General features: G+C 45.9%; 1 protein-coding gene across 1 annotated transcript in view; it reads left to right on the forward strand.

Moving 5' to 3' along the window:
- The first annotated feature begins 219 nt into the window (after window positions 1-219).
- VAT1L (vesicle amine transport 1 like) overlaps window positions 220-23565 on the forward strand; it is a 138555-nt gene continuing 115209 nt past the window's right edge. Inside the window, exons 1-2 of the mRNA XM_026495282.4 lie at window positions 220-569; window positions 21331-21460. Coding sequence (XP_026351067.2) covers window positions 340-569; window positions 21331-21460 — 360 coding nt within the window. The 5' untranslated portion in view covers window positions 220-339. The remainder of the gene's footprint in view (window positions 570-21330; window positions 21461-23565) is intronic.

The following is a 23565-nucleotide window of genomic DNA, read 5'->3' on the forward strand; positions in this document are numbered from 1 at the left end:
GACACTGTGTCTTCTCTGCGTGTTTTATCCACGAGTCCTGGGCGAATCTGGGTTCTGTGGCTGCAATCAAGAGTCCGATTTGAGATTGGCTCTGGAACTGGAGTCAAGGCTCCGCTTGGGCAGGAAAGAGAGGCAGGGACCGGGGGGGGGTGGGGCGAGTGGGGGCGCGGCTCTTGCGAGGATTACGGCGGAGGCTGTGGACCTTGGCGCGGCTCGCAGAAGCTGCAGCCATTGCACAGCCGAGCATCCCACATTCAACAGGAGGAACCCGCGGGAGAGGAGCCCGAGCCCCCCGCGCCGCAGCCGCCGCAGCCCGTGCGCCCCGCGCCCCCGTGCGCCATGGCCAAGGAAGGCGTGGAGAAGGCGGAGGAGACGGAGCAAATGATCGAGAAGGAGGCAGGCAAGGAGCCTGCTGAGGGCGGCGGCGGCGGCTCTCACCGCCTCGGGGACGCCCAGGAGATGCGCGCTGTGGTGCTGGCCGGCTTCGGGGGGCTCAACAAGCTGCGGGTCACCAGGAAGGCCATGCCCGAGCCGCAGGACGGCGAGCTCAAGATCCGCGTCAAAGCCTGGTCCAGTATCCCCGTCTTTCTTGCTTTCTCTCTTCGCGCGCTCGGCGCTCCCGGGGCGGGGGTGGCGGAGCCTCGGCGGGGCCGCTGCGCGGGGAAGAGCGGCCGTGGGCGCCCCCTCCGCGCCCTTCCCGGTCTCAGAGCCTCCCCACGGCTGGCGGCCGGCTTACGTTGGGAAGGATGCTGCGAGGTGGCCCTCGCCCAGTCAGATCTAGGGGTGACCGGAGGGAACTGGGAGCTCTTGCGAGGGGAGGAACGCGGTGGATGGTGGCGCCCAGCACCCGGGGTCTGGAAGATTGCGCTGCGGGGGCTCTCCGTCGGGTAGGACAGCTCAGCTGCCAGGAGAGGGAGTTGATAACACGGTTAAAAAAATAATAATAACCGTCGGCTTACTGTGTACCAGCCTTGATGTTGAGAGTTTTATGTGTGCGATCTTATTTAATACTTCTTGGGACCCGATGAGTTAGGTACCATCATTATCCCCCATTTAAGGAGAGGAGACCAGGGCTCAGACAGAGTGATTTGCCCAAGATCTCCATGCCGCTACTAATTGACCTGGCCAGGATTTGCTTCTTAAACCTCTGTGCTGTGGTTCTGCTGGGGCTGGCGACAGAGTGCAGGGCTGGGGAAGTGTGTTCTCTCTACCCACTCCTGCATTTTGCCCTTCTAGTGCCCTGGTAGGCAGAAAGGGACTGGGAAACAGGGAGTTAGGTCCTGGAGCATCTCAGCTTGGTGAGGGCTGAGGCCAAGCCTCCCTCTTCCCCACTAGTCTTCTGTGCTTCTCCAAAGTGGAAAAACAAACAACTGGCAATCTTCTCAGAACCCCTGCCCCCATCTCAAACGAAGCTCAGCAATCTGAGTGTCCTTCCATTCCCCACTCCTCCTGGGGGAACTTCAGAGTTCTGTGCAGCTGGGATTCGCTCTGGAGGGCTTAAGCCTCTCTGTGTGCTGTCACTATGTGATCATTTCTCTGAAGTTCTAGGAGGGAGGGCTCACCCCAGAGGGTTCACTGGACCCAACACTCTGAGTTCTTTATGCAGTAGCATGGGAATTCCCGCACCTAAGGGGAACTTGCTCTCAGCACAGTGAGATGGACTTACCCCTTTCTCATGTCTGTGTTTTAAAGTCTCCAGTAGACGCTGCTCCCAAAAGCAGCAGTCAGCTTACCTGTTCCTAGGTTAGACCCCAAACCCGGACTCTGGGACCATATGCAGAGGCAAGAAAAATGCAAACGAGATTCTTCTCCCTTTCACTGCTTTGAGAGCAGGTGCAGGATTCACATGCCAGGCTGGAAGGCAGCTGGCAAGAGAAGCAGGCGCTGGTCTCTGACTCACTCCTCACACATGTAGCTGGTCACAGTTGCCTCTAAACATGACTCTTGGGAATTCAGGGTAAGGGAAGAGGCTTTTGCAAACTGGGGAACCCTGTACAGTTCTATTTTGTTAACTCTTGTGAACCAAGCTGATTGATCCCAGAAGGCAGAGCTTACGTCTGCCCTTTTCACCAACAAATCCCCAATGCTTAGCATAGCATAGTGCGTGGCACACACTGTGTCCAACATCAGTTACTGCTGAAGGACTAAGTCACTGCTGAATGAACGGAGTGAGAAAAGACGCTTGGACCAGGACTGTTGAATCCTTATTTTTCTTCATTTGCTGGTAGAAGAACGTCTGCTTCATAAAACTGAAATTATATATTGATAATTTTCCTTCCTTAGCCATGGATCAAAAATACTTCGTGTGTGTGTGTGCGTGTGAGTATAATTTATGGCTCTCCATCCAGGGTATGTTCAGAGATTGAAAAGGTTGAAGCTACTTTTTAAAGAAAAGAGCATCATTTGCAGTACAAATAGGTCTGGGTTCTCTAGTCTTAGGCTAATTACATAGATACTGATAGGAACTGAAGCATTTTGAAATAATAAATGTCAAGATGAAAGCCAGGAGATTGCTCTTCAAAGCCAGATGCACAAGCCTGTTCTTTATTGGAGCTACACACACACACACACACGCATAACACACAAATGCGCACACAGACGCACGCACACACGCACACAAACACACACGCACGCACGCGCGCACACACACACACACACACACAGTAGAATCATTGCAGATTCCCCACCCCGTTTGTTCAAAAAGCCAACCAGGCGTGGGGGATCATTTGGGATCCAGTATTGCAAAGGGCCCAGATTGATTTTCATTTCCCCAAGCTGGAAGCAGAGTTAATCAGTTTTGCAAGGGGGGATTGAAGTAGGTTTGTGAAGATTGCCCGCTGGGCCTTTCCTCCTCCACTGGGCTAGGATTGGCTGGCCAGAGATGCCTACTGATTGTAAGTTTAGCCTTGGGAGCCAGGATGACTCATTCTGTATTTTTATGAATCAGCTGATGGCTTCCTGGATGAAGGTCCCCCTTTTATCTGCTCTCTATTTTTAATGGAAACCTTTTATCATCAAATGGGATATGCTATTTGCTTGGGAATAAAGCATAGTCCATCCAAGCTAGTATTATTCAGACCTGGAATGAAGGTCCAAGTTGGTTGCTCTATAAATTTTATGGAAATAGAAGAGAAGAGGTACAGGGAAATACATGTTTTATTTCATTTACCCCCTCTCATTTATGTTCCAACGAGATAGGTATTATGGTAGAGCAAATTGAGGCTTGGAGATGTTGAGTGATTTGCTAAAAACATCATACAGACAGTACAGTTAGGATTTGAGTCTTGGCCTGTCTCTCCTTAAAGCTCTGCTGTTTTCCTTTTATTCCATTCCATTTTGTCTCTCTCTGTGGAAGAGCCACAGGAAATATGATTTACCTCTCTGGACCTCTGGCATGCAAGCTTGCTTTCCTTCCTTTCTTCAATGAATACGGCTCCTTTGATCTTTTTATGTCTGACTTAAGAGAACATTCTCTAGCTATTCCCAGAGTAATATGGCTTTTCTCCCCAAATGGAGACATGATGGTCAAATGCAGCTCAAAAAAAAACCCACTTTGGAGAGTGCAGGGTGGGAGGGATTGCAGAGTCTTCTAATTTGTTACAAGAGCATCAGCTTTGATGGGGAACCCCTTTAGTCAACCATTCACTGAGCAATTTACACAGCAAGCGATTTAAGGGACCATGCAGAAAAAACACGTGGCCTTTGTAAGAAGGATCTGGATAGAGACCCCAGCCACATCACTTCCTATCTGTGTGACCCCAACAGATACATCTCAGCTTCTCCAAGCTTGCCGTGCCTCAGCTGCAAAATGCAGATAATGCAATGAACCTCATGTCATTGAGGGGATCAGATGCAACAAAGAGACTGGCACTAAATAAACAGTAGTTGTGCCTATTGTCATCATTGTTGCTATATCTATGCCTATGTGATTTACTTCTTGACAATTTGATAACTTGGAGGCCATCATTTAAATCATGTATATAATATAGGCAATGTCATGTCACATTTGCTCCGTGATGAGGAGGGAGACCTCCCTAGACATGAGTCCCAGCCCTGCCACTTGCTAACCATATGTCTTGGGTCTTGCTCTCTAGAGGCAGAGCCTGAGATAGGGATACTTTTTTAAGTGGTCAATCAAGGGGGTGCTTTCAGGAGAACGGGAGCAAAGGATTAAGCAAGGATTTCGTCTCCCCTGGATCCCACCAGGAGTTCTGGCGCATGGATTGTACCATAGAGTCAATCTGACCTTGAAGCAATAGAGGAAGCCTTTGTGCCCCCGCATACCCCCACCCCGTGTGCGCCCCCCTGCCCCAGCCCCATCGGCAGTCAGGTATGGGCAGTGGGGGCATGAAGCCTTTCAGGCAAAGGTGGCTTCTGTTTGAGCTCCATTCCTCTGGAAGAGGGGTGGGGGTTAGGGCACCACATTGAGCTAGGAGTTGCCATCACTTCCAGCAGTGGGGGCATGGGTGTACTGTCTAGGAAAAAGGGATCTGACTGAGGCTCAGACATCACCCTCTATGCCGGCTGACCTTGAACATGTTGCTTATTTCTCTAAACTTCAGTTTCCTGGTCTATAAAATAGAAATGATAATAGCACCTCCCTTTACAGTGTTGTAATGGAGTTGAAATGAGATCCAGTGTATAAAGACCTTTTTGGTGATGCCTGGCATATAGCAAGTGGTCAAGAAATCATAGCAATTATTTTTTAAACTATTATTATTTAAACTATTATTCTTGGTTTCCATAGCTACCCTCTACAGTGTATCATTCAAACTAGAACTTTTGGGGTGTTAAAGGGGCACCGATTAATAATTACTCTGGAGCAGGAACAGACTAGGATTGTTCTAGGCAAACTAGGGTATTGTGGTCCCTGCTAACTCCTAAGGGCCAGGTCTATGCTTTTGCTGCCAGAAGTCCTGTCACAGTGAGACTTCTCTTGGACGGAAGCTAGGAGGATATGAGGCTGAGGGTCTCTAGGCTGGGTTGCAGAAATATATTTAAGTGGCCATTAACAAGCCTTGTCTGGTTTGTGGCTCAAATTGGCTTGTGATGGAAAGGCACTAATGGATTGGGGACATTTATTTTCCCAGACTGATTTATAGAGAGAGGCCACATGAAACTGCTAGAATGAGAGCAGTTGGATGAAAAATGGTCCCAGCCAGTCATGGCTCTATTGGCTGATCTGAAAATGGGCTGAGGGCAGGCCACACTAAAGGAAAGCCAACACATGGTGGGATTCTAACATGTCACGGGTAGAGTGCATTGGGGTGGGGGTGGGGGACTAACATTTGCCGAGCGCTTGTTAGGAGCCACGCACTGAGTTGCCTGCTATGGACTTTGTTTCATTTTATCCTAATGACAACTCAACAGTATCAATATTACTATCTCCATTTTAAAGATGGGAAGCTGACATTCAGAGACATGTGAAGGTCACAAACTGCTAATCCCAGTCAGCCTGTTCCTGGACTCTTTACATTTGGGAAAATCAGAAAGACTCAGTGACAAAGGCACAAGAGAGAAAGGACTGAGAGACAATAAGGGACCAAGAGGTACAGAGAGGCAGACAGACACCAAGATTGGAATCAGGAATACAGAGGACCATGCATGCATTTGACTGATTTGAAGTATAACTGATAAGACTCAAAATGGTACAGTGCCATCTCGCCTCCCCCTGCCCCCCAAATGGCCATTGTATTTCTAAACCGCATCCACTTTCCCTCCATTGCTGATGTATGGGACCCTTTGGAGATCTACTTAGAATCAAATTGCTATGACTGTTGACCCGGAATACCCACGCTGACTAAACACAATCACCACTCCTTGGATCCACTCATGACATTCAAGTTCCTTCCTCTGCCCCCTTTGCCTCCACTGGGCTATTGCTACGTTGGCAACTTGACTGTAGACTATCCCCAAACAACATAGCATTAAAGTGTCACTGATAAGTCCAATCCAATGAAATATGGCCAATATTATCTTTCCTGTGTTTATTCAAATAAACAAATGGAGTACATGAGGTTAAGTGACATTGATGTTTGTAGAACTGAGAAATTGCTTGGAGGGTCCCTAATACCCAAGCCAGGAGCCACTCTGGCATGGAGATGGGAACAAAGTGTTCTGAATCACTCCGTGCTGGATAGAGATACCAGGATTTGACAGGAAAGGATGACTCTGTGCTGACTCACATTGAACCCCACTCGGTGATGAGGAGATGGAGATGCTGCTTCAGGGATCTTACTTATTCATGAAAGTTTGTATTTTCCCATTAACTGTGGCCTCCCTGGTGAGGGCTGGGGATAGTGACCATGTCTGCTCTTCCTCCAATAACAGAATGGACTTCTTCCCTTCCCAGAAATTTGAGGAAGAAAGGAAGCCCAGACTCAGTGCTTCTTCTGTTTCATAGAAAAAGGAGGTAGAGAACATCTTATAGAACATCTGGCATACAGTAGGTTCCCATAAATAGCAGCCCAATCTTAATTATAGGGCAGGTGACCCATGACGGGCAAAGGGAGTGATGACTGATAACTGTGCTCATCCTGCCCTCTACTTGCACCATCTTCGGAGCAACAAAGCCCATTATCCTCCTCCATTTTCCAACGGACCCTCAAACCCTGTGAGGTTATCATGCTTACTTTGCAAGAGAGGAAAATGGGACTCAGAGGTGAAATGGAAAGAGCGAGAAGCTACAATGGATCTGTGTTCAGACCCTAACTCTACCTCACCCTGGCTGTGTGATCTTAAGCAAATAGTACTTCCAACGTGCCCTTATCCTCACTTTGGTGATTATGCCCATAGGAAGACTAGTTGAGAGTCTGCCAAGTGCTGACTGCTCCTTGCATATTATGGGTGTTCAAAAAAGGTTATTTCCCTTCCTCAGTCACTCAAGCTGTAAAAACACAGGTGGGAACTCAATGCCTCCTCTGGTTCTTGGTCCTGCTGTGCTCCTATTGGTACCAGGGAGCAGGGTGCTGGCTTTGGAATCTCATTCCCAGGGTTGGAATGGATTTGGACTGAGCCTCATGGGTGGCAGCAGGGATTTCAGGAGAGCTGGGTGTGCAGAACAGCCCAGCCTCTGGAATTTGGTTCACTCGCACTCAGAGGAGCCAAAATCCCATGACCTTCAGGTACAGTGCTGGCATGCAGCACTGAAAGAGAGCCCACCCAGGCATGGGGATGGCACCCCCATGACGCCAAGTTCCTGACACTTCCCTTAATAGGGGTCTTTTTTTGGCATCTTGGCATTTGTCATAGAAGAAGAAGTTTAATTAGAAACAAGAAGAGCCTCTTCATAGGAAAAGGGCAGCAGCCGTGTAATCTCAAATTAGTTTGATTCCTCTGTGTGTGATCTCACACAGAAAATCAGTTGAAGCCATGGTCTTAAAATGAGTAAATTTAATGTCTGAAGGCCCAGAAGACAAAATATATGCTTCAGTGAAAAGAGGCTGTTTCATCTTCAAACATGATATTTTCTTGATGAAAACACGCAGTCAGCTTCTGTCCTCAATCTCGGTCTGTCAGTGACCTTTGATCCCTCAGCTAAGCCTCATCCCTAGCATTGTTCTGGAGCCAGGGGGGTGCTAAACAGGGCTTTCCCAGACAGGAGCCCCTTAGAAAGTGAAAGCATTGGGCCCTCTTACTCCTGACTTGTCTAAATGGCTGTAGTCCCCAGAGCCCAATGCAGGATAATTATCTTCTGTGAGGGGAATGCTAATGGTTCATTTCTTGGACTGGCATTGACTACACACCCAGACTAGGTGGGAGGAAGAATGCTTTCAAAGTTATAAAATAGTTAATTTCTGAAGTGAAACAGACCTGGATTCCAGTCCTGGATCTGATGGTTTTAGCAATCTGTCTGACCTTAGGAAAATGACTTCAGCTTTTATTATCTCAGTTTGCTCATCTGTAACGTGGGTATAATTACAGCACCTATGGGGTATTTTTTTGTGGGGAGGGTAAAAAGAGATAATATGTCTAAAGTACATAGCAACAGTGGTATATTTAATATTTGTTGAATGACGTCCTTGTCACATAGTATATGTTTAATATATATTAATGGTAGGGAGGAGATGCAAAGAATAGGGCATTAAAAAGTCCCTCCATACTTGATGAAGTTTTCTGGATGGAGTCACTATTCAGACTCCAAAGGGTACCAGACCCTGATGTCAAAAAGTAGCCCAGATAGGATGTGCCCTCACCCCATGACATATGCAAGAAGATTCCGATGAATTCCTGAAGGAACAAGAGAGGAAATGGAGCCAAGATGTGCTGTGCTCCTACTGTGTGCCAGAAGCTGGGCCAAGCTCAGAGATCTTCAAAAAGAAGACCAGTCACTTTTGCTCTGTCTTCCCTTTCCTTTATTTCAGTCATGCTGACCATCGTGGTGAAGTTATCTCTGGCCTTCTAGGCTCTCCCCTTTCTTTCCCTTCCATGTTTTGTCTTCTCCTCACCAGGTAGCTTCATGTGCTCCTCCTGCAATGAGCTTCCTTCCTGAGACTAGGAGCGATGGTGGCCTTCTGCCCCAGATGCCTTGTGCAAGTTTAGCAAGGCCCAAGGCAGAGCCCCAATTTTTTCTCCCAATTTTCAAGTATCAAGGAAGGAATCTTACTGGCCTTTTGTGAATCACATACCAGCCTCTGGATCTCTCTTTCTCTCTCTGCCCGGCCCAAGGGAATGACGTGCTTGGCCACATTTGCATCTCGTACCCTCCTACCCTGATCTAGGAGAATGGAGCATCATGACTGACTGCCCTACTAGGAACACACAAAGTGTGTGTGTGTGTGTGTGTGTGTGTGTGTGTGTGTGTGTGTGTGTTGGGGAGTGGGGTGGGTAGATACTCTGAAAGGAATGGAGGAGGGCAGTTACCAGAAGACAGGGGTAAGAAACACACCTAACTAATCAAAACGGTAGCCACTGTGGGGGATTGGGGACTTCGATCTTCACCACAAAAAGTGATGAACCACAGAGGGGACTGGAGAAGCCAGCTCCATTCCCTATCCTGGGACTTTACATTTTCAGCACAAAGTGATTGAATCATATTAAATGACATATATCATATTTTCAACTTAGAGGCCCACTGCCTTTTAAATCTCTTTGGTAGTCTTGGAAATGCTAGAAACTTGCTCTATTATTTAACTGGTGAACACCAAGCCTGGTGCTTGGTTAATAGTAGGCACTCAATAAATGTTTGGGGAATGAACGAATATATTACCAACTTTCCCCTAAATGTTAGGTGTCTATTTCTGCACAAGTTGCTGTGTCACTTGTAAATACCAACAGTATTGACTTTCCTAATACAGGCGGCAGCCGGTCCACACCAGTGTGGCTTCAAGCTCCCCTCTGTCACCTCAGCTTCCCCTGATAGGAGGCCTACATCTCTCCAGCATGCGAGGCTTTGAGAGGAGACTTGAGAGGATACCAAAGGAGCTATGTTTTCAGACAGTCTGGTTTTACCTCTCCTTGATACAATCTGTTCTCTCAAAACTGGACGTTCACTTTTTGAATTCCGTAATAAGTACTTCCCCTCAGCTGGGAAATGGGGGTCTCTGACTTCGCAAGATGCTCTGTAATTTTCTCCTCACTGACATCCTGCTGCATTGAGTGTGGGAGGCACGGGATCTTGAAGAGACCCTCTGTGCTGTGTCTGGGGATTTTTATTCCAGGAGCACTGACTCAAGCCTTCCTGCACCGTGGGTCCACCTGGGGACCCCGGCCCTAGCAGCCTGGATGCTCAAACAATATTTAACTAAATTTACATGGTGATCTTTTAACAACATACACACATATCACATCATTATGTTGTGCATCTTTACCTAATGCAATGGTATAGGTCAAGGGTATCTCAGTAACGCTGGAAAATAAATACGTTATTTCAAACAACTTGGGGGGGGGAAACCCGTCTTTTTAAAACATGCAGTATGTCCACGACTCTGTTTCTACCTTCTTTGGTAGGTCTCAGGACCTCCCCTTTCAACACCTGCCAGGTGGGTGCAAGGGTTTCCTGCACTGACACAGACAGTGTTCCTGGCTGCCCCACTGATTCTGACCCCCTCCTCTTGCCCGTTCTGCCCCTCCTGCCATACACTGGAGCCGCCTCACCACGTTTCCCATTTCTTCTCCAACTCCGGGTGGTGTGGCCCTCTGCTTAGGGCCGTGGCACCCTTTCCACTCCGTATAGGTTAAAAGCAGCCTATGCTACCTTATGTATTCATGCCCCTGCTGTTCAGAGCTAATAAATGTAACACTCTTTCGTTAATTACTTACCGTCACTATTATCGTAATGACTTTTATTGAGTATTTATGCTAAGTGTTTTATAGGAATTTCTAGGATACCAAACACTTCACAGATGAAGACACACGATCAAAGAAGTGAGGGAACTTGCTGAAAAATCACACAACTAATTAGACAAAGAGAGCGGATGTTGATTGAGCCAGGGTTCTCTTTCTCCAGGGCTTCATCTTCAGGGATTTTATATCCATTTCCCACTACTCTGTTCTAGACTTAACCCCCTGGAGATGAAGGGTGATATGAGTAGTAGAATATATCTTGTATCAGATTCAAGTCCACCCCCCGCCCCCCGTTCTTGTATTGGTATAGGTGGCTTCATCCAGACTTACTTATAGTCCCCAATTCACATTTCCCTTAGGATGAATTTTTTTCTTTTCCCCAGAAGGCTTAGCTGCTCTTCATGCAAATAGATCGATAGTGGAGCAACTCCACTGGCCCCAGCAGTCTTGAGTTCTACACTGAACGCTGATGAGGTTTTCAAGCTGTATTCTGCAGCCCCCCTCCTTCCTCCCAGTGCACACACACGTGCTTCTTCCAACAGACTCTCCATCAAGTTATAGACTTTCCTTTTTTATTCAAAAAAAGATTCCTCATCTAAGATCAGAAACAACTGTTCTTCATTTGTCTATACTACACCTAGTTCCATCAGCTAATGGGGAGCTATTCAACCCACCATTCCTATGATTGGTCTGAGTGATCTTGTAAATGCATATTTTTTTACCCTTCCCGCTAGATGCACTGACATTGTACTTACTGGGGACCTTGTAATAAACTCGGAGTCAGCATTCTGCAGCCAGAACCCGGGACGTGGAATGCAGCTAGCAATGTGCCCACCTTCCTGAAACGTTTCTCTGCCTTCAGATCCTTGAGAACCTTCTCTGTGTGACTGCAGAGGACTCTTTCCTCTGGGGCTGCGCCTCCATAGGAAATAAACAGGAAAGGCAATTTTCACCCTCCTGTTCCCTTGGAGCCTCAACCTCTCTGTCCTCAGCCAGCAGCACTTGTGGGAGACTCGACTTCTTGCTTTTGCTCTTTTAACATCATCTTTGCTTTTCCTATTCTTCTTTTTCCCTTCTGTATCCTTGATGTAGTTGGGTCTGTTCGCTCTTGAATAGAAGCCCAACTTCCAATATAATTTCAAAGCACTGTCAAATTCTATCGAGTCCTTTGTAAAACAAAGCTGGATCCATTTTGTGCTACAGAGAAAAACCTCTCAAAAATTTCCTCTCCCCATCTCCATCCCCCCAGGCCTCCTGCTAACCTCCAAACCTCCTGCTGGCCCCCGGTGTTCTTCAGACCCCCCCCCCCCCCCGCCCCCGGACTCTCAAATTCTACCCTTGCATCTCTTGTCTTATGCATTTATCTCTGCTCACCTTTCGCGCCTATTCTTTTATCTTCCAGAAGTAAATCTTTGCTCTTCCCAAAGCACATCAATCAAGCAGGACTTTGATCCTCTCAGTTCCCCTCCTTCCTGCTACACCAAAGTACACGAGAAGGCTGCAGAGATCATCCCCCTCAGCAAGAAGGAAGGAAAGAGCTTGCATCATTCCTAGCTATTGTCCTACAGACACCTTCCGTGGAGGCATCATTTTTTGCAAGACCAGAACATGCCCTGTGCTAAGCAGTGAACACTGAGAGAGGTGGATTTTAAGACCAACTCAGCCTTGGAGTTGCTCCTAATCTATGGGGAAGCCAGCAGGGTAGTGATTCTGCCACTGCCTCCTTCTTAGGCCAATTACATTTAAATACGAATTAGCTAAAATTAAAAGTTCAGTTCCTTAATCACTCTAGCCACATTTCGAGCGTTTGGTAGCCACATATGGCCCGTGGCCAGACAGCACACATACCGCACATTTCCACCGCTGCAGAATGTTCCCTTGCACAGTTTGCTGCTTCAGTCTTCACCTCATTCTTTCCTACTGAAATAACTGCTTTACAAAACCTCGTTTTTATCAGTAGTGATAACTTAGGGGATCACTGTCATGTCAGAGCCCAGATGGACTGTTTCTCTACGGGGCCCTCACCCCTCTGGGTCTCTGGTGAGAAGTCAAGCAGGAACTGCTTGGCGCTGTCTGACACTGCCTCTCCCCGCCATTGAGAGGTGGGATGAGGCAGAAGAGGTTGGGAGAACAGGAGCCAAGGAGACACCCTTTTCCTAAGTGATACGTTCTGGGGGACACCTCTGTGATTCCTGCAAAGCGAGTTGGGACCTACCCTCTCTATGCGAGCTATGACCCTTGTACCATCCCTTGTTACGGGGAGTGTCACCCGATGTAGTCACTTATTTGTTGATCTCTGAACCTCTGGGAAGCACAGTCACCATTGTCACCATCGTGACAGTCATGCTGGAGGGGCTGCTGAATTTAAATGGAATTAGACTGAATGTTCTATGTAACCAATCACTGCCAGGCACCTGTTTGGTGTCAGAGACTTGGTCAACGTCTCACGTGGAACACAGAGGTTTTAACCTTTTTTGGAACCTTCTCGAGAACAAATACCTGCTGTGTCCCCAGGAGAGGCTGAGAGTGAATACATAACTCGAGGCCCCAAAACCAAGGGGTTAGTCTTGGCATCAAGGAGAGCTTGTTTTGGACCCATTGGAACCATGCTTTTCTGTTTCTGTTGAAAGCTGGCTCTTGATATTTAGATTCTCAATCATGGGCCATTTTGTTCCATTTTTGGAATACTACTGAAGTGTGTTCTGAATACTAGTTTGGACACAGGGTTTGAATCTATTTCTTCTCTCAGAGGGAATAAAACAGATTTGTACAACTCTAGCCCAAACTGTGCTGCCCTAAGCATCATCCAGAATTTGTGGGGATCTCGGGGGTGGGGGCAATGACAGCATTATTGACTTCATAAGCAAACTCGTAGATTACAAAGAACATCAAATGTGTCTGAGAACTTTGTATGTCTCATGGCTGCAGTGGTCTGTTTATTTGAAAACACTGGTTAGAGAGGGTGGGTAGGGTCATGTGGAGCGGACATGAGGGGGCCAGTGTCAGGAACCACAGGCCAGTGACGGGGAGAGCAGAGTCTGAGCCTCCATCCCAGCCTTCCCACTGCTGATGGAACACAGGTGGCTTCTCTCTCCTGAGGTCCATCCAGGACAATTCTGGCTGCTCTCCAATGAGAGGTGCCATTTGAGATTTGCATAAAAGGTGTCCTTGTTTTAGACAATGAGTGTTTTCCCCCTCTCCTAGCAGATTGGTATCAGTCTTGAGATAACAAAACAGGTGCTTACACAAGCCCAAAAAGAAAAAAAGGAAGAAAAAAAAAGAATTTGGAAGCCAGATTTTCTGAGATCAAGGCCTATTGTCCTGGGCTTTCTCAAGTTATCAGCTGAGATGAAGAAACAAAAACAGAAATGTCAGCGCTGGGGAGATGAGGGAATGACTCAGACATCTGCTTCTTTGCCCCCGCTTGGATTGGGAGTTAAATGCTTTGATGAACAGAGCGGCAGCAAGAGGAGCGCAGAGTAAAGACGGCACACCTCCCCCTCTGGGTGCTGCTTGTGCTCAGAGCAAAGCCTCACGTTTGGCTGTCTTGCTCTTCCAGGAGCTGGCAGGGGTGGCCACTGACGCTCCCCAAGCCGCAGGAATTCCACGTTTCCCACCTGGAGCCTGGCAGTGTTCTCCTTGATGTCCACATCCCTCCCAGCATTCTGTGACCTCCGACTTCCCACAGACCCATAGAAAGCCCCAAACTCCTATTTTTCATGCATCTTCCCAAGTGACTTACCTATCCTGCATCTATTTTGACAATCCATCTGCCTTTCCCTTTCTCGTTTTTCTTAGTCTCTGTCCCTTCCTTGGTGCTTTGATTTCTTCAATTCCTGCCTTTCCCTTTCCTCTTATTTTTTCAGGTCCTGGCTTAAAGATCTCATTCTCTTTTCCTCCCTCCCTGCATTAGTTATAAAATCCTCAGACCTTTCCTCCTCAGGGGCCACCATACAAAGAAGCTCCATAAATACCATCAGTGACAACCGCTCTGTGCCCACAAGGGAATAAAACCCGGAAAAGTTAGAATGTGCCACCCATCTTGTAGTGGATGCTGGGTACACCACCCAGAACCCTCTTTGAAGACCCAGGACCCGGAATGATGGTGGCCGACCACTCCCAGCTGTGCCCCTGCTGAGGAATTGCCCTCAGTTGAAGGAAGCCTCCTTGCCCAAGGCTGTGCTCCCTCCCCAGGGGCAGCTGTCATCCACAACTAGCTGATGTGAGAGTATGAAGGCCTCATCATCTGGCCTTGATTCATGATGACTTAAGGGGCCATCCTAGCTCTGGAACTTTGTGTGTCAGTGTTGAACTTCTGCCTCTTGATTCATGATGACTTGAGGGGCCATCCTAGCTCTGGAACTTTGTGTGTCAGTGTTGAACTTCTGCCTCTTGATTCATGATGACTTGAGGGGCCATCCTAGCTCTGGAATTTTCTGTGTCAGCGTTGAACTTCTTCCTCTACCCAGCCCAGCTGCCCTCACAAGCACATAGATGTTGTTTCCTAGAATTCTCCCCATCACACCTCCTTGCATGCAAATCTCAGGCTCAGTGGCTGCTTCCCAGGGAACCTGACCTGTGACACCATCTTTGTGTCGTGATGGTGGAGGTAGAGGGGCGGGGGGTGACAATGCCAGCAGCTCACGGTTATTGAGTACTTACTGTGTGTGAGGTGCTCTTTGTCACATGCCCTGTCACATACCATCCACACCAACACCCTGGAGGGTGAGCACGTTGCCATTCCATTTGGAGATGAGTAAACTAAGGCTCCAGGATTTCAAGCAACTCAGGTGAGAGGGAGCCGGAGGGCTAAAGCTAAGAATCTAAATTTAGCTTTAGTGACTGCAGAGGACCACTAGGACAATTCCTTGGGGAATTTTTTCGGGGGGGGGGCGGATTTTTTTCTGACTTCATGGTTATCTTGTGGGGATAGCGTATGTCCTTGTGGCTGTGTGAGCTCTCTTGCCTATACTTCCACAAAGCCACCCAGCAGCACACTGTACTGTAATCAGCTTTGGTAATTTCGGGGCCCTCTGTTCACTCTGGATAGCCAATCCTTAGTATATGCTCAGTACGTAGGAAGTGCTCCATGGGCCAGATGAGTCAAGAGGCCCCCTCTCTGTAACCGGGAAAACTGAGTGATGGTCTCTCAGAAGCAAACCACAGTAGCCAAAAGCACAGCCTCGGGGCTCACATGATTTGCTTTCATACTGTGGCTTCAAGAACCTCGATATGCCTCGGTTTTGTTCTCTGTAAAATGTGATAATATGATTTATTTCCTTGCACTGTTATCATTGTTGTAAAAATTATGCTTATAAAACACTTCACGCCATGCCTGTTACATAGGAAGTACCCCATAAATGTTTTCTAGCTACAAATAATTCCTTTTGTCTCCATGCCCCATCATCAGAGAAATTAGAATGGGGTTTCTACATATCTGCCAGCTTCTGTGGGGGGGCCTTCCAATTGTCACAAAGCCTTCGGAAAGAATGCTTTTCAGAAAAAGCCCATCTCTTCTTTGGGGGAACAGCTGACTGTGGGCTACCAGAGCAGTTTTTGTCAACCCTAATGGCACATGGGAATAGATGTGTGGGCTGAAGCAGCTTTCATTGCTGGGGCCAGGATGTGCACTTTTAGAAAGAAAAAAAAAATTATATATATATATATATATATATATATAATATATATATAAATGAACACAATGATCCTAACACGTGATCCAGAACATGCCTGTACCTCAGTCCGGCTGCACCTGCTGTGGTCAGCGATTACTACTACAGGGGAAGGGGACTGACTGCCCTCACCCACAAAGACCAAGGTCTCGTGGTCTTACTGAGTGAGTGCTTGTTACACATGAATTCAAAGGGTCTTGGAGATGTTTCAGAAAACCGTAGGAGCTCATGATTTCAAGAAACTTAAAACATGTCAGCTAGTCCTATATTTTAGATCCCCTCCCATGACATCTTTCATGATCTTCACAAATACCGTAAGTCACCAAGAATGTGGCCACCTCTATTTTTATCAGCAGTTACATTTTTCAGATACAAATTCAGGAGGAAGAGCCAATTTTTTGGATGAAAGAATTAGGGTCCAAAAAAAAAAAAGCCGGACAAATTGGCATGATGAAGCTAATCTAGTTAAGACCGCATTTCACAAGGATACGTATAATCCTTTGGACCAGGATCAAAAAATTCAAGTGCCCTGGAGGACAATGAGAGAGCCTTCCATTTTCTTCCCTATTTAATCATCATCTATTAATTTTTACCTTGCCTCATTCCAAAAAGGACTTGAAGTAGCTTCAAAAGAAAGGAGACGGCAGCCAATCACTAAGTGGCATTCCCCAGACCAGCAGTGGCAGCATCACCTGGAAACTTGCTAGAAATGCAGACTCTTGGACCTCACCCCAGACCTGCTGAGTCAGAAACTCAGCAGTGGGGCCCGGCAATCTGCGTTTTAACAAGCCCTCTGGGGAATTCTGACACATAAAGAAGTTTGAGGTGCATTATAATAGAGTTTAAGATTTTTTTTTTTTTTAAAGAAACTTCCAGGCATTCAGAAAGTTAAGATGAAGTTGAGTGTTAGAATGATAGAAAGAATGAAGACCATAAAGCCCTGCAGTTGAGTGAGGGTGGGGGGGGGGGAGTGCTGCAGATTTGTCTCGGAGCTTCCTACTAGCCAATGCAAAGAAAGGAATATAATTAGTTTATAAATTGCTGGGATTGTAAGGTCCATACAAACCAGTCCTTGTGCAGAGATATGAGGAAAAATTCCTCTATCTTCATAAAGAAGCAAATGTATACTGTAATGAATGATATGTTCAACAATATTCTCTCATAGGTAAAATAATAGTTTCTGAAGAGGACTGGCCCTCTGTCTCTTAATTGAACCAATGACGAGGCAATACTTGGGATTTCTATTGAGTGTGAAATCAGAATATATGATGGGGTTCTATTGATCTGCATCAACAGAAGTAAGCTGCTGGAAGAGGGAGATTTTCATCACACTGTTCTCTGTGTGGTGGTCTGATGATGTTTGGATTCCCATGGCCAATGCCGAGGGTACTGACAACCAGGGGAAGGAACTAAGAGGCAAGAGATCTACAATCCTTTCATATAAGCAACCCCTCCATTCCTTTCACCTACAGAATAAAAGACAGAGGGACCTCTCCATATCTACTTCCCTCTTTTTGGCTAAACTTCTTTGGGCCAGTTTTATTTCAAATTGGAAAATTAATAAATTATAGCTGATTCTTCTGTCATCCATTTAGTGGTGTCCTATAACAAATCATTTGTGTCTTCTTCGATATTATTAGCATATCCAAAAGAAATGGACAGCTCCCAGACCAGGAGCTTTGAGGACAAGAATACATAGTAGCCCACCATGGTGTATAGTTAACAGAATGGTAGTCCTAGGGGTCAAAAGCACAAGCTTGGGAGTCATATGAAAAGGGCTTGTATCCAAGTTCTGTCACCTACTATGTGACCTTGGACAAGGTACTTCATTTTCTCCAAGCCTCACCCTCCTCATGCACAAAATGGAGACTGAAATGGTCCAACTTTAATATATGTAGCATCATCGTCACGGGAGCAATATTTGTTGAGTCTAGCAGAACGTAAATGAAGACAGCTAAACATCTCTCATGAGACATTACTGGGTTGGCATCCATCACTTAGTAGATAACAGAAAATACAGTATAGAGGCCATGGCCAGCTTGCCTTCCTTCTAAATAGAATCTAAGCATCCCAAATCATTGTCTTTTTCTAAGACCACCAAGCATTCCCTCCTATTTACTGAAGCTTTTTTTTTTTTTAAGATTTTTTAATTTGTTTATGTGATAGAGAGGAAGGGGCAGAGGCAAAGGGAGCAGAGAAGCAGACTCCCCACTGAGCAGGGAGCCCAACGTGGGGCTCGATCCCACCTGAGCTGAAGGCAGATGTTTAACTGACTGAGCCACCCAGGCGCCCCCCTACCTACTGGCTTTTTCACTTCTGCTTCCCCAGAGTGCAGGTCAATAGGTCCCTCTAGCTCAGTTTTATCTTTTGACATCCTTTCTGATGGTAAGTTGTTTTCTTGCTGCACGTTTCCTAATTCAGAGTCTTTGAGAGAATGCTCGGTTCTTAGATCAGCTTATTTATTTCATACGAAGCAATGGATTCCTGCTTAGGTTAGGAATGGCCACTCCTCCAACATTGGGCCCACCACTGAGGCAATCAACTCTCAAAGAGATAAGTTATAAACATGGCCCCTTGGACATGTCACTTCAGCCAGGGCCGTGGGTGAAGTTCCCATTAAGAGGTGTTGTACGCAAGGGTTCAAGTTCTAGACTTTGCTTGCATTCAAATCCTGACTTTGACAATTTCTAAAGATGTGACCTTCAGCAAGTTACTTAATCTTGCTCAGTCTCCGTTTCCTCATCTGAAAAATGGGTGTGATAGTTCATACCTCATAGGAGTATTGTTGAATCTTAAATAACGAAGTAAAGCACTTAGCACAGTTTCTGCCACAAATTGAACCCTCAGTAAATGCTAGCTGTATCCGTCTCAGGAGCAGGGGCGTGGGCAGACACCTTGAACTAGGTCTGGTACAACATGTAAAGGTACTCCATTAACAATTGTTCATGGCCTCTTTGTGTGGAGATAAACACTGACCTGTCTCCCATCCCCTGGAATATACCCACTTCCCGTTTCTTTCCTGAAGATGGGCAGTATTCTCCAGGACCCCAGCAGAATTGCTGCTTGCCTCACTGTGGAAATGGGATGCTATGGGCTTTTATAAAGTCAGTCTTACTAAGCCTTTCTCGCTGGATTTGAGTACTTGGTTCTCGGTTTACAATCGCTGTGCCCACTTCATGCTGGATTGGGGTCCAAGGCAGCCTGATTGAACAGCATAACAAGCGTCTAGGATGAAAACTTCTCCAGGGGGCTAGCATGTTTACAGAACTGTCAAGTAATTTCTTCTGGCATTTCTCCATCAGGGTCTTGGGAAATCATAGGTTTTCACATGAAAGAAAACACAGTGAGCTAAAATATGCATGAAACGAGAAGGAGTGCTTGATTTGGGACACAGAAATTCCTTTTATTGTTAGGCGGTGATGCTTTATTTGGTTGTGTTGGAAAATGGGCTGTTTCACACAAGTGAAGCTAGTGGGTAGCCAAGTTTTCCCATCGCAGCTCTGAAACTATTTTTAACTCTTGTTTAATGAGAGTCTTCCTAAAACGTATCACGTACTTCTGCTTTCTTAAGAGAAGACGCAAATTTAAATGCTAGCGTTTATTGGATCTTTACTATGTAGCTGGCATCCTGCTTAGGTGTTTACCTGTCATTCATTTTCGCGACACCCCTGTGAGGCAGGTACTACCACAGCCTCCATTTCACCGACCAGGAAAGGGAGGCTTATAGGGCTAAGGAACTGGTCCAAGGTGACACGGGTCAAAGTGGTGGAATGGGGATTGGTGCCCAGGCCTCTCCAAGCTCTTAAGAAACTGGCCGTGCTACTGGAGAATAATTTGGTTGATCAATGACCCTAAGCACTGTTAACCATCAAAGCAAAGGATCTTTGGAAGTCTACGTGTACATTTCAGAAATGTGTCCGTTACTCTGAGCATCCCTTGGCCACTTTTTGAAAGGAGTTAGTACTCACGCTGGCAGCACCTCTGTTTGAAGACTCATGAATATTCCTTCAGTTGGCAGATGTTACTTGAGTACCTACTATGTTGCTGTGGACCTGATGCATGCCAGGCGCTCTGCAAGCAAAGACATACGAGGCATGCAGTTGCCTTCAAGGAAGACACACATGAGAGATACTTCAGCTAGGGCAACTGCGAACTTGCCTGATGTGTGGCCAGGAAAACCTTGAGAAGGTGGCCACCCTTGAACCCATCTTTCAAGGAAGTCATCCTCCTCATCGTTATCCATTCTCTATGGGGGACCTTGATGACCAGGAGACCTAGGTAGAATTTGATGTTTCCAAGGCTCCAAAGAGGCTGAGGAAGGAATGGGCAAGCTGTGTTTTAAAAGTAGTTTGAATCATCTTGCTTGGAAAAGAAGCTGTGGCCAGACACTAATGGACCCTGGGCCAGACCGAGGAGTTCGGTTCCTATAACCCAAGTCTTTCTTAGAATGGAGGCTTATGAAAATAGGAAGTACATTAGGGCATCTGGCGAAAAAAAAAAATACATGTTCAGTGGGATGTGTTTTCTCGTTTGATTAGTAAATGACTGTTCGATGTAGTTTCCAAGACTAGCTCTTAAAACAGTTTGGAGCATTGATGTTATCATTAAAATCAAGTATATGGTTTTCTAAGGTGATGGCTTAATATATTTTAACTTTACTATTTCAAAAGTAATATGTTAATAGAAAAGACCTAGTCCCTTTTCTCATCCAGAGAGAACTAAGACTTTTGAAACAAACCCTCCAGTATTAATACATTGGTCCATCCGTTTGATCTCAGTTCCAGTTAAGTCCCCCAGCTGGATGTAATTAGTTCCTTGATGGCTCATATTCGCCATTATGGGTGTTGGGGATGGCACAGTGCTGGTATGAGTTTGTGTGCTGACTGATGACTCATCTGTGACAGTTGTTTTGAGATAATTTAAATTTGTCTTTTTTTCCCGCTTTCTCTTTCTCATAGATTAGCTGATGGCCATTGTGTCTGGCTGCTTTCCATGTGTCTTCTTAAAACTTTTTCCTAGTATATTCTTTGCCCTTGAGCAAGTGCTAGAATGGCTAATGACTAGGCTAGAGGCGGAGTAGGCAGGCTCTAAGAGAGGACAAAGGTGCTGTCTTTTAAATCGGAGGGTAATGTCTGCAATGGCTATTCTAACTGCCAGGAAAGCATTCCTTGTCTGTAGAGATAATTGTTTTTGCTTTATTAGCAACATCCAGTCACATGACTTGCTATTAGGCATATTTTGCAAGAAAGAAAAAAAGACAAGAGAGAGGAATGGGGGAAGGAAGAGAGGGCCAGGAAGGGGATGGAAGAAAAGCCAAGTGCATTCTCTTGGATTCCATTTTGAATGTTTCTCTTTTCACATTTGCCATTCACAGCGGTTTAAACTTCATTGACTTGATGGTGCGACAGGGGAACATCGACAACCCTCCCAAGACTCCCCTGGTGCCAGGATTTGAGTGTTCTGGGATTGTCGAAGCTCTGGGGGACAGCGTGAAAGGATACGAGGTAATGTGTCGACTAACGATGGAGGAAAGTAAGATCTATTTGGAATCTGTGGAGATATAAAAGATGATGAAAAAAATGTTTGAGAGAATCTATGATGTGTGTTATTGTCATCTTATTGGTAGGCTTTATTAACATGTTTATAAATGACAGGATTTTCCACATGCCTCGTGCCTTTCTCGTGTACCCTCTTGGTTGCTCTTGGGAACAGCCTGGTGAAGTGGCCAGAGAAAAATTTGTCTTCCCCTTTGTTCACGTAATATAGCTGTTAACAAGAATATCTGGCCTTGGATTGAATAGGTGTGCATATCCCTCACCCTACCCATGGCTCCCAATTTCCCCCCACTTCAGGCTCAAAAACCAACTACAAAACACAGAAGTTGGGGAGAAATATCCTCTGTATTTCATAATTTGGTTCCTTTAAATATGTACTTAACTGATGCATTTACGTAATCATTTATAAATGATTCTTTCAGACACTGGGAAAGTGATTTTAAAGGCACAGGGTAGAGGTACCTGCCAATGAAACAGAATTGGCCATGGGTTGATGGCTTTGGGAACCGGGCAATGGATAAAAAGGGTTATTATATTTTTCTGACTATTTTGTACGTGTTTGAAATTCTCCATAATAAAAAATCTGTAATCGATGAAAAGATATATGACCCTTCCTACCACTGCAATGCAAATCAAATAGAATCCGGTCTCTAACAACTAAAAAACTGTGGGCAAATCAATCGCAGAAAATTGCAGCAGTTTGGAGTGAGAAAAGCCAATGCCAATCAGGTACAAGAGCTCTCGCTCATAACTTAAGTGCTTCCCCAGGGAGAAATGAATAGAGCTAACATTCGAGAATCCACCATAACCAGAAACATGGGTAAGTCGTCCTTCTTCAGCCTTACCACAACGCTGTGAGGGAAAGATTGTTATTTTCCCTTTGGAGATGAAGTTCAAAAGGGTACAGTTGTTTCCAGTGAGGCCAGAAAGGTAGTTGAACATGGGTTCAAGTCACCAGATCTTCACCCCTACTCCCAACCTGCAAATGCTGCAGAGCTAAATGCAGAAAGGAAAATCCTATAAATGCAATGCCCAAATGCCCTTGGCATTGAATTGGGCTGCTACTCAGGCTCAGTGCATCTGAGCCTCCATATACTCTGAAAATATCAATATGTTCCAAATTCCCTGTGCTGCATGTCTGAAAAATCTCATCCCACACATCAGTCTTTTTGTCACTGGTTTCCAGATAATACAGCAGAAAAGTGTTCAGAAAGAAGTAAATGCAATTCTTCCTTTCTTTCATATGACTTTGCATTTTCTGTCCCCAGGTTAGCAATATAACAAGAGGCAGCGCCGTCTCTCCCTGAAAGTGCTACATATGAGAAATCGTATCTGTTCATTCCTCCACCCGGTCCCAAAGGAAAAGATCATACTCCTAACACTATTAATCCTGAGCCTTGCTTAAATAATCCATTATTTTAGAAGATAACAGTAGGTAGGGATGTCGTTGGCCTGGGCTTAGAAGAAGGGCATACAATGCTTGATTATATATTTTTCCCCTTATACGTGATCTCTGTTCTGCTGCTTAGACCTGGCTTACTTATTGTCAATCCTCCCCTTCACCCCCACTCTCCGCCAGTGACTTTCAGCTACACAAACAAATGAATGAAGCCACCTACAGGTTTCCAATCAGGGTGTGACTTGGGGGAAAACTGATACTAACACTCCCCCTAAGATTTTGACTTAAGATTTTCAACCATGTCGGAGATGGAATATCACGGGGCAGCACACTGAACAGCTCTCTTGGTTTGATCCATTGCAAGGGTGGCTTGGAAAGTTGTCTCCAGAGGCACAGCAGTAAAGGAATAATAGGGGCTTAGTCACCCAGGACTAATTTCTTTTTATTAACAAAATCAAATAATGAGGTGAACTGGATACTAAAAAAAAAAAAAAAAAAAAAAAAAAAAAGCTGCCTACCTCTGGACTCATGCTAGGGCTGATGTGATAGCTAAGCCACTCCTGCCATTTTTATAAGGAAGTGATGGCACAAAGTTGAAGGAGAGCGCTGGGGTGGTCAGCCCTGCTGTGATGGCTGTGACCATCACTGTTGAGGT

The sequence above is a fragment of the Ursus arctos genome, unplaced genomic scaffold (assembly GCF_023065955.2).
Source record: "Ursus arctos isolate Adak ecotype North America unplaced genomic scaffold, UrsArc2.0 scaffold_19, whole genome shotgun sequence".
In the NCBI taxonomy this organism is placed as follows: Eukaryota; Metazoa; Chordata; class Mammalia; order Carnivora; family Ursidae; genus Ursus; species Ursus arctos.